The sequence below is a fragment of the Zonotrichia leucophrys genome, unplaced genomic scaffold, assembly GCF_028769735.1.
Source record: "Zonotrichia leucophrys gambelii isolate GWCS_2022_RI unplaced genomic scaffold, RI_Zleu_2.0 Scaffold_298_65460, whole genome shotgun sequence".
In the NCBI taxonomy this organism is placed as follows: Eukaryota; Metazoa; Chordata; class Aves; order Passeriformes; family Passerellidae; genus Zonotrichia; species Zonotrichia leucophrys.
Window position 1 is genome coordinate 100 of NW_026992503.1, and position 11,530 is coordinate 11,629.

The window sequence follows — 11,530 nt, forward strand, 5'->3', positions numbered from 1 at the left end:
TGACAGGGAGAGAGACCTCCCCTGGAGCAGGGCAAGTGTGACATTATCTTCTGTGTGTGTGGCCTTCCCAGGGTGGGGGTTTTGCACCTGAGCCAGTTTGGGTAAGGGGGGTGGTGTTCACCCCCTGAGCAGGGATTACCCCACTGTTCCAGGTTGTCATGCAAAATGTAACCAAATGCATGTTTTTAATCCGCATCTTCATCAACTGCTATAAACAGGTGGGGCAGGGTTCTTTATCTCTTCCATGACTCAGCCCTGATAACGCCCTGCAGGGGAGATATCTTCTGTGAATGGGCCATTGAGTGTCACTGCAGGACTGATAAAATTCCATCATCCCATTGTGGGATGCTCCACCCAGGGGGAGGAACCAAGCATTCCTACCTGGATATAAGCTGAGCCTTGCTACAACCAGGAGCAGCTTGCCTACTGGATTGCCAGAGGACAAGAGCTCCATAACCACAACTGGACCTCCAGAGGAAGACCAGACCCTTCTACAGGATCACTGCTTTGACAGAATCTCGTTGATCACTCCAACAGGACTGCAGCCACCATTTAATGGGACGGCTGCCACCACTCTGACCAACAGGGTGTCAGGTTATATCCTGACTCTGTCAGTTTAAGGCCGTGTTTCTATATCGTTGCCTTGATCTTCATTTTCTTTTAAATTGTAATTCTGGTTTAGACCCTTTCCCAGGTTTGCCTTCAAACCAGTACAAAAAAACTCAATGTACTCATTCCTTGTTTTCCTCCCAAAACAGAATTTCCCGTTCCCAAACCTTTGCCAGATGGAAACGGAGGCTGTGAGGAACAGGAAGGTTCCCCGGGACACCCAGGCAAGTGAGGAAGAAGTCATTGCCCCTTTCCCCCTCTCTCCTGCTCCATCTCCCAGCCCAGTACAGCCCCCGGCTGCAGGACAACCCTTCTGCCAACCCCGTCCTGCTGGGGATGCACTGGGGGGATCTCCTTCCCCTTTCCTGTGGCACGAAGGCAAATCCCATCCTCTCCTTGTCTTTCCTCCCCCAGACAAGAAGCTGAGGATTGGAACCAGGGAGGACAAATCCCCACAGCAGAACCTTGTGGAAGAGGCCATTATGAGTGAGTTTAGGGCACAGGAATCCAACAGGGATGAAAATCCCCAGAGATTCCACAGGAAGAGGCGCTCCAAACACAGCCCAGTGTGCTCTGAGGAGGAAAGACCCTTGCTTAGCCAGGAAGGTGGGCAGAGCTTCAGCCAGAGCTCAGAGCTGGTGGTCCATGAGCAGCTTCATGATGGGGAGAAGCCCCACAAATGCTTGCAGTGTGGGAAGAGCTTCAGGCAGAGACACCACCTGATCAGCCACCAGATGATCCACACCGGGGAATGGCCCTACAAGTGTGGGGAGTGTGGGAAGGGCTTCAGCTACAGATCCGCCCTTGTGACCCACCAACGCATCCACACTGGAGAGAGGCCCTACGAGTGTCCCCAGTGTCAGAAGAGGTTTCAGACCAGCTCCAATCTCCTCCAGCACCAGCGGATTCACACCGAGGAGCGGCCCTTCAGCTGCCCCGACTGCGGGAAGGGCTTCAAGCACAACTCCACCCTCATCATCCACCGGCGCATCCACACTGGGGAGAGGCCCTATGAGTGTCCCCAGTGTGGGAAAAGCTTCACCACCAGCTCTCACTTGACCAGACACCAACGGAGGCACCGGTAAGGGAAGCCCTGCAAATGCCACAAATGCAGGAACAGCTTCATGCACCACTCCAGCTTCATCCCCCATTAGAGGGCCCACATTGGGAAGATCCCTGGTGACCCAGTTTCTCTTTGGTCTATGCTGGGAAGACACCTGTCCCTTTTCCTGCCCATACCAGTGTCATGATGTGGCATTGAAAAACATGAGGGTCTTGCCATGGCTGTGTCATTACATTCACTCCCACGTCAGAGAATTTTCAGGTGCAGAAAAGAGACACAGTCTCTCTCTCTCCCTGAGAAGAAGTGTGTCCTTTCCAGATAGGGAAAATTGTGGCCAGGAAGACCCCATGAGTTGTGTTTTAGTTTTCCCAGTAAACTTCTTCATTTATCCCTTCTGTTATCAATACTGCTTCAGTTCTGTTTGTCCCTTATCTTGTTCCTGGTTCCTAATAAATCGTTCTTATCCCAGACCGGACCTTTGCCTTTTGTGCTTTCCATGGGAGGTGGGCGGGCAGCGAGGGCAGCGCAGTTTTTGCTAGAGCAGAAAATTGGGGAATCCCATTTGTGACCCCTGGCCCCTGGAAACCGAGCATCCCAGCTGGTCCCAGCCCTGGTGGCCATGGCAACAGCCTTGGGAGTGGGTCCCTGGCTGGGGCTGTGGGAACCTCTTCCCTCTGGTGCCCAGGGACAAGAGTGGAGGGAACAGCTGCAGCTGAGTTGGGGCAGGCTGAGGTTGGATGTCAGGAAAAGGTTTTTGCCCAGAGGCTGCTGGGGCCCTGCCCAGGCTCCCCAGGGAAGGGTCCCAGCTCCAGGGCTCTCTGAGCTGCAGCAGCGTTTGGACAGCGCTGCCAGGCCCAGGCTGGCATTGTTGGGGTGTCCTGTGCAGGGCCAGCAGTTGGACTGGAGGATCCTGATGGGTCCCTCCCAGCTCAGCCAATTCTGTGGTTCTGGGATCCCATGAGCCTGGGCATGGGGCTGCCAATGGTTGCCATGGCAACGGGCTGTGGCTGCAGGCCTGAACTGGTGTCCATGGCAACCACCCCTGGCATGGGGTCTCCATGGAGCTGCCAAGGGACTGACCACAGCAACAGGGGGCTGGTGATGGTTGCCATGGAAACTGACCATAGCAACAGGGGGCTGGTGATGGTTGCCTGCTAAGGATCAGATTTGTCACAGGCCATCAGAGGGGTTCCTTGGGGACTTTCCAAGAGTCTCCAGGCTGTTCCATAGCTGGAATGTCACAGGCACAGACAGGGGCTCCATGGAGACCTCCCAGGGCTTTCTGGGGATGGTAAAGAGCCCTGTGGTCAGAGGCAGTCTCAGCCATTCCATGGTGACATCCCAGGGGACCTTGTGCTGGAAAGGCACTGATCTGTCACAGGCACTCACGGGGGTTCCGCGGTGACATCCCAGGAGTCCCCAGGCTGCCAAAGAGCCGGGATGTCCCAGACATTCACAGAGTTTCTTGTCATGGGCAGATATATTTATATAAATATGTATTCTCTATTATGGTAATGATTAGACAAAATTGCCTTAATCAGAAATATTTATGCCAGGATGTAAGAGATGTAAAATACATTATACAGAGCACTCGGAAATTTTTTCACAGCAACTGTGTTAAGCAAAACCTGTAATTAAGCAGAGATTGATGTCACTCCCCCAGACCAATGACCATGGGCAATTCCCTTTGGCTCAGCCTGGAGCAGTGACCTTGAGGGTGTCCCCACCGCAGGGAGGAATCCCTACACCCCCAAGAAGGGAAATGTCAGGAGATGCTGCCATTAAAATTTGGGATGGGGCTTTTCTAGTCTGAGGTGCTGCCCTGTCAGTCAGATGTGCCCAGGCTGGGCCAGCTCAGCAGCTCTGCAGAAGCTCTCAGTGGTGTCACTTGGTTGTTCCTTTCTCTGGGGATTTTTCCAGCTCTGCCACAGCTTCAGCTCCCACTGAGGATGTTGAACTTTGGGATGGAGGTGTCAGGCTGGTTTCCGCATTATTCATCCCCAAAGCAGTGTGACTCCCCTCCTTCATTTCCCACTGGGGGCTTTGCAAACAGGGCCTTGCTGGAGTTGTTGGAGCCCATTGCAGGCAGAGCCTCCTGCTCCAGCAGGAACTGCCTTTCCTGTGCCATGAGCAGGGCAGGTCCCGCTGCAGGAAAAGCCCCAGGCCAGCCCCAGCACAGGGAAGGGCTCGGGCACAAGGGCAGAGTGCCGTGCTGGGAGCTGTGCCAGGGGGAGCCTGAGGCACCAAAGGCACCTTGGCAGCAGCAGCTGCTTGCAGGCCATGGCCAGAAGCCTCCCTTGGCAGCCCGGCCTGGTGGCCACCACTGCAGAGCTGCTGCCTCAGGGCTCATTCCTGGCTGGGCTCTGAAAAGCCACTTCTGCTCCAGGAGCCTGACTGGGAAGCCGTTGGCCCCAGCACCTTGGGGACAAGGTATTAATGACAAAACTCTTCATGGCAGCAGAGCCAAGGCAGGGGCAGAGGAAAGGGGAGAGCCAGGCCCAGGGGACAGGGCTGCCATGGTGATGGCTGTGAGGTCACTGCCCCTGCAGCAGCCTGGCTGCCCTCAGAAGACATTCTGGCCAGAAGCCTTGTGAGGGCACCCAGCACATCAGAGAACCCACACTACAGGAATTCTGTCACTGCGGATGAGAGGGTTTCAATGGGCAAGGCTACACAAATCTCCTGCTCTTGGACAATTCCAGGGCTGGGTAATCCACTTCTCTGGAAAAATAGCTGCAGTTTCCTGCCACTTTCTTAATTGCAAAATATTTCCTCCTTCTAACAAATGTTAATTTTTCCCCATTCAGTTTAAAGATACTGACCTGTTTTCTGTCACTCTAGGATTTATTTTAAAATAACTTCGAATGCTATTTTTCCCTTTTCACAGACCTTGGATAGGACTCAAAAATCTCCCAGAATGGGGTTTGAAGGCCTCATCACAAAATCAGCAGGGAGAGTCTGCGGCCTCTGTGGTCAGTGGAGTAGAGACTGAGGACTGAAAGGGAATAGCCTGGAAGGGATTGAATGGTGATGTCAGGCTGGAGCTTTTCTTCCTGGAGGATATAAGCATGAGAAGGAAATAATGGCACCAAGGGCAGCTGGAGAGGCCCACACTCAACACCAGGAGAAAGGAATTTCCCTGGCAGGGCAGGGCTGCGGTGCAGCACGATCCCAGCAGGAGCCTGGAGCAGCCCAAGGCTCTGTGTGGGCAGGCAGAGGCAGGCAGGAGGCAGAGCTGTCAGCAAAGGAAGGGCCCAGCCAGGTGGGGCAGCCAGGGGATGACAACAGCCCGCAGGGACAGAGATTCAGGTTTGCTCAGCACCAGAGACACCTTTCCCTTGCTTGTCCCTACCTGTCATCACTGCCACCAGTGTTCTGCTCTACCTGGAACCTGCAGACACTTTCTCAGTCCTGTCCTTCAATGGGACCCATTAACCCTTCAAGAAAACTTCTGTGTTTCAATTTATTTTTGAGTTTTTGAGAAGTTTTGAGCACACTGTGCGGGACTGTCTGATGCAAAGAGCACCAAAGCCCCAGAGGATCATTAAAGTCCCTGTGATGTGTCTGTGCTGCTGGGCTGGGCAGGGCTCCTGGCCCAGAGGCAGCTCCTGGCAAGGGCAGCGCTGCAGAGAGACAGCTCTGGCCAGGAGCAGCTCCTGTGCACAGCCCAGCAGGGCTGGGGCACTGCCAGGGCCCCTCAGGGGCACCAGCAGGGCACAGACAGAGCTCACAGGGGCTCAGCACTGGCAGGGGCTGTGGGATGTCCCAGAGGGGGCTGTGTCACAGCAGCACCTCTGTGGCTGTGTCATAGAGGCACAGAGCAGCTGGGATGTCAGCAAGGGGCTGTGTGACAGCACTGAGTGTGCTGAGTGAGGTCACAGATTGGGCTCTGACATCACAGAGTTTTTTGTGTAAGGTCATTGAGCAGCTACAGCATCATAGAGGGGATTCTGTGACATCACAGAGCAGTCTGTGACATCATGGAATTGCTGTATTACAACATAGACCAGCATGTGAGGTGAAAGTGTGTGCTGTGACATTACAGAGTGGCAGTATGACATCACAGAGAGGGTTTTGTGACATCACTGAGGGGGTTGTGACATCATAGAGTTGACTGCCATCACAGAGGGTGGCTGTGTGACAACAGAGAGTGGGTTTTGACATCACTGGTGGCTGTGTAAAAACACAGAGCAGGCTTTGACATCACAGAAAAGACTGTGACATCACATGGTGGCTTTGTGACATCACAGCATCTTCTGTGACATCACAGTGCAGCTGCATGACATTCCATGGTGACATCCCAGATTTGGTTCTGTGGCATCACAAAGGTGCTGTGTGACATCCCAGAGTGGGCTGTGATATCACAGGTGGCGGTGTGACATCATAGGGGACTGTGTGGCACAACAGGGACACTGTGACATCACAGGGGGCAGTGTCACATCACAGAGATGGCTGTGTGACATCTCAGGGGCTGTGTGACATCACAGGGAGCTGTGTGACATCATAGGGACTTGTGTGAGATCACTGGGGAGGTCACTCTGCCCTGGCCCCCCTCACAGTTCCCCCCAGAGCAGTCCAACCTTGCTCGTGCACAGCGGGGTCCCCTGTCCCCCCGGGTCCCCCTGCCCCCAGAGGATATTCCACGAGATTGACCCCAGAGCCTGACACGGGGACGGGGGCCCGGGGCCCTGGGGGTGGCACAGGGGGACAGGGACCCCCCGGCAGCGTCCCTGTGTCCCCCAGGGCCAGAGCCTGGGCCAGGGCTCCTTCACCCTGCTACCAACGAGGCCTTGAGAGCGCTGAAAAAATCCCCAGCAAGGGAGCAGCAAAAACCAGATTTAATATTAAGGGATAGCACCACAAAGTTCATTGGCAAGAGTCACTCTGCTCCTGACTGGACACCTCAGGCACACCAAGGAAACAAAGCAACAACAAAACCAAACCAAATCCAGGCAATCAAACCAGAAATGAACAGAGAACTGTCCCTGTGTGTGTGTGTGTGTGTGTGTGTGTGTGTGTGTGTGTGTGTGTGACACAAGGACAGTGAGGGTAACGACAAAAGGAATACGGCCTAAAAGCTTAACAAAGCTCAAACTTAATAGGACTTAACCTTGGCTGATAGCTTCAACTTGACAATTTAGCAAAAGAAAAGCACTTAATAGTACTTATCCTAACCTATAACCCATGACTTTGCAATTTACCAGAGGAATAACACTTAACAATATTTAACCATGCATATAACTTATATTAAACAACTTTGCAAAAGAACAACTCTTAGCAGCAATTAACTTCACTTAGACTTTATGATTTAACCTCACTTACAGGCCTGACTGACTCAGCTATCCCAGGCACTCCAACCCCTCAGAGAGCAGCATTTCTGCCACATTTCCCTAGCACAGGCACTCCTGTGTGCACAATGACACAAAGAGTCAGTGCAAGGCACGTGGGAGCAATTCCCCCTAGGGCAGGGAATGCTCCCTGTGGATCCTTTGGCATCTCCCCAGCCAGTGAAGGGTTGAGCCTGGAGGAGTGGGGGGATCGGCCCAGGCTCTGTCGTTGTTCAGGATCCCTGAGTGCAGCAAATGGGAGAGTTCCCGGCTGGGAGAGGCCCCACTCAGAGGGAGTCGCTGGCCCAGGAGAGCTCCAAGGGCTCCTTTTGGAGCGCTGTTTGCAGGGCCCCAAGAGAGGGGCTTCAGTCCAGGCAATGGTTCATCCTGGCCCCACTTGGCACCAACAGCTTTCTTTGGCAGTGTAAGAACAGGGATGTTGTGCCACGGAGGGAACAGAAACAGTTCCCAGGGCTGCTGCTAAAGGAACCAGGAGCTGGTTGGGCAGCAGCAGTGCCTGGAGCAGACAGTGTTTGTGATGAGCTGCAGAGGAGCTAAGCCCAGGGGCTGTTGGCCAAGGCTGAGGCCCGAGGAGCATTTCTCAACTGGCAGGGCGGGCTGAGAAGGGGAGGGGGGAATGGAGCAGCACAGGGCCCATGGAACCAAGGGACCATGGTGGGCCCTGTGAGACCATGGGACCAATGTGACTCATGGAATCATGGAGAGCACTGTGACATTTCTGGGCCTCATGGAACCAAGGGGACCATACTGATGCTGTGTGGCTCCATGGAATGTAGGGATCATTGTGACACTGAGAGGCTCCATCAAACCAAGGGTCCATTGTGGCAACACGGGGCCTCATGGAACCATGGAGACAATTGTGACACCTTTAGGTTTCATGGGACCAAGGGACCATTGTCACACTGCAAGACCCCATGGAGCCAGAGGTCCATTGTGACATTGCAAGGCCTCATGGAACCATGGAGAGACCATTAGGACACTTCACAGCCTCATGATACCAAGGCACCTTTGTAATGCCTTGGGGCACCCTGGCACCAAGGAAGCCATTGTGACACTGTGTGGCCTCATGGAACCAGTGAGACCCTTGTGACTCTGGGGATCCCAACAGATCCAAGAGGGGCATTGTGACACTGTGGGGGCTTCTGAAACCAAAAGGCCTTTTTGACACTGCAGGGCTGCATGGAATTAAGGCTCCATTGTGACATTGCAGGGCCTGATGTCATCCATGGTCCATTGTGACACTGTGGAGCCAAAGGAGACCATTGTGACACTGCAAACACCCAGGGTCCAAAGGTCCATGGTTGTCGGATCTCAAGATCTCAGTCCTGAGACGCTGAGCCACCGAGACCCTGGGGGGGGCTCGGGAGTCCTGGAATGTTGCCAGAAGTGTCTGGTAGCTGGACTTTAACCCTACACAGGAGACGACAAGGATGAGGGCTTCACCGGGTGAATGGTGAAGGGATTAGTTAATTAGAGGGTGAGACACAAGGTTTAAGATTTATGTACAGGGGGGTTTAGAGGAGTAAGATGGAGGAATTGGGGTGTGTCCTGTCCTCCTCCTTCTTCCTCCTCTCCTCCATCTTCTTTGGCCACGGTGGCACTTTTGGATTGGTTATTACTGAGAGTGCACCCAGCAATGAGAATAGATGGTATTGGGGAAAAATGATAAATATTGTATACGTAACAATGGGTATAAAGATACGTGGCTGCCCGGGAGGGGAGAGACAGTGTGCCCATGGCTGACTGCTGTGCAGATCTCTGGTGGCTGAAAGAACATCTTTTAGATAAACAATTAATAAACATAAAACCAGAAAGAAGAACTGAAGCCTCTTCTCGTCCTTCGATACGCGGGCTGCCCCAAGGCCACCCCAGGGCCTTTCCAGGCCCCTCAAACAGCCGAGATAACCGGACACATGGTGACATTGCAGGGCTCATGGAACAGAGGCATCACATGTCATTGTGGGGCCTGGGGAACCACGGAGACCATTGTGACACTGCAAGGCCTGATGGAACCAAGGTGTCATTGTGACATTTTAGGGCAGCATAAAACTAAGGGAACACAGAACAGGTCTGGCTGCTTTGGCCTCCTGGGCCTCCTTACTGCTCCAGCTGACCTCGGCATGTTGAAGGTCTCTTCTTATCTGCTACTGAAACACTGGGGCTCCATGCTGTCATTACTACGGAAAAGAACTGTCCTCCTCCTCCAGGTGCCCATGGCCTGAATTGCGATTTCACCTCCAACATTGCCTGTTGTGACAGACTGGAGGAGATTGTTGAAACATTTCACGTGTGGGAGATGACAGGGAAGGTCCAGCCCTGTCCTGCCCTAGAACACCTGCCGTGCCCTGGAACCCCAATCCCCCCAGAGCCTCTATCTCAGCCCAGCAGTGTCTGCCAGTCCCTGGCACAGCACAGGCAATGCTCCACAGCCATCTCTGCAGCCCCAGCCCAGCTCCTGAGGGACCAAATGAGCCCAAGTCCCACCTGGGGGAAGGGCCCTGGGAGAACAAGGGGTATTGAAGGCTGACCACAAGGCAAGCACACATCCTGACCCTACCTCCTCTTGGAATTTCAATCCGAACAGTGCTGGAATCCAGGAGTTTGTAGCTCTGTGTGTGCTTCTCTGTATATTTTTTGTCTTTCTCTCTCTGTGTGTCTTCTTCTAATACTCTCCTTTTGCAAATTTTGATTAACTTAAAAATGAATAAGCAAAGAGTTTGTGAAGATGAATGAGCCAAGGTAATGCTTTGGGAAGTGTTTTCTGCTGATTGAACGTGGCATTAAACCTTTTGCCAAGCTTCTCTAATTTTCTAAAATTACCAGTAAATGCTGTTTGGTTCTTTTGAGCTCCTGAGAATCTCTTGTTAGTATTTCTCCAGGGAGTCCAACTCAGAAGACACAAACAATTGTAATTCCATTGAAATGTCTCACTGGGAGAGTTGTTTGGGGGATGGCAGTCAGGGCTTGTGTGTCCTGCTTGGCCCAGCCCAGGCAGGGCTTTCCCAGCCACATTCCACACTCCATTTCCCAGCTGGAGCCGCTGGTGCCTCTGAGTTGTGCTGCCCCAGCCCCAGGGACGCTCTCCTTGTCTGCCCATTCCCCCACGGTCTCTGGGCAGGGATGGCCTCAGTGGAGGCTGCTGACATCCTCAGCACCTTGGAGGCTGCTGCTGAATTTTCCTGCTGCAGAGGCTTGTTCAGTCTTCAGCTCTTCAGTGCAGGAATTCAGTGTCCCAGGGCCCATTAACATTCAGAACACCTTAACAACCACAGCCTCTGGGAATAATTTGATTTAATTTTCCAAATCACTTGTTCAGCCTTCAGCTCTTCAGTGCAGGAATTCAGTGTCCCAGGGCTCATTAACATTCAGAACACCTTAACAAGCCAAGCTCTGGGAATAATTTGATTTAAGTTACAAAAAATTTTGTAGTTAAGTAGCTCTCAGTAGTGTATTCAAAGTGAATACATGATATTTAAAAAGACAGCCAGAAAAAATGTTTTTAGGTCAAGTTTAGTTTAGTTTAGTTTCCTGTTAATTTATTGATATGTGCAGTCTCCAATTGACACTGAATCCAAGAATCTCCTCATGCAATTTGAATAAATATGAAAATCAAGACCCTTTATCACTGACAATCAATCAGACTCTGTCTCTATCCCCACCCCACCATTTTCCCCATCCAAGCCCTGGCACTCAGAGCAGCCTTGTGCAGATCTGAGCTCCCTCCAGCCCAGGCTGCACCTGCAGCTTTCAGCTCCTTGGCTCCAACTCCCACCTGCTTTCCTTGGAGAAGGAGCTGCCCGAGACACAGAGGGATGTTCATTGATTGTCAGCCAGCAAAGCCAAGGGAAGACACAACTCCATCAAATGCAAAAGTTATTCTCTTCCCTGGGTCTGCCCTGCCCCTGATCCCCACAGCCTGTCATGTTTCCTTCATCCCTGCATTGCCAGGGACTTTTTGGGACAAGGGAGGTCTGCTCTAGGGATGGAGGGAGGTGCCGGTGCCACCACTGAAGTGGGAACCACAACTCATCAGGTTTATGTCCTTTGAAGGTCAGAAACTGGTGAGATTCAGAGGCTCCGAAAGTTTCTCTTCATGGCCAACAGACCGTAGTTGAACAGGACACAATTTAATAACAATCAACCTCTTCCCTGAGCTATGTGCAATGTCCCAGCAGTGTCTGATGAGTCCACTATTCACAAGTGATTTCCATACTAAAATTAATTTCACAAAAATGTAGTTCTATGATAGATACAAACACAATTAAGTTCTTGTATCAGGATTCTTGTCCTGGAGTGGGGGCAAAACAGCTCCAACAGTTCCTCATTTGCGCAGCTGTCAGTGGTGGATGGAGAAGGGAGGTCAGGCTGTGTTTGGTGCTGAGGAAATGCTGAAACCAGCCTGATCTCCCCTCTTTCCCCTTCCACCCATTGGCTTTTGTCTCCCCCCTGTGAAGATCCTGGCTCTGTGTTCTCCATCCCCTCCTGGCTGGCACTGCCAGGCTGGGATGAG

The 11,530-nt window shown here is 52.6% G+C and overlaps 1 protein-coding gene across 1 annotated transcript; it reads left to right on the forward strand.

Annotated features, from left to right (window-relative positions):
- Positions 1–1,023: 1,023 nt before the first annotated feature.
- Positions 1,024–1,694, forward strand: LOC135441453 (zinc finger protein 239-like; the record flags this gene model as incomplete). Its single annotated transcript, XM_064701000.1, has 1 exon — positions 1,024–1,694. A coding segment is annotated over one exon (671 nt), but the record flags the coding sequence as incomplete, so codon positions are not given.
- Between the last annotated feature and the right edge of the window lie 9,836 nt (positions 1,695–11,530).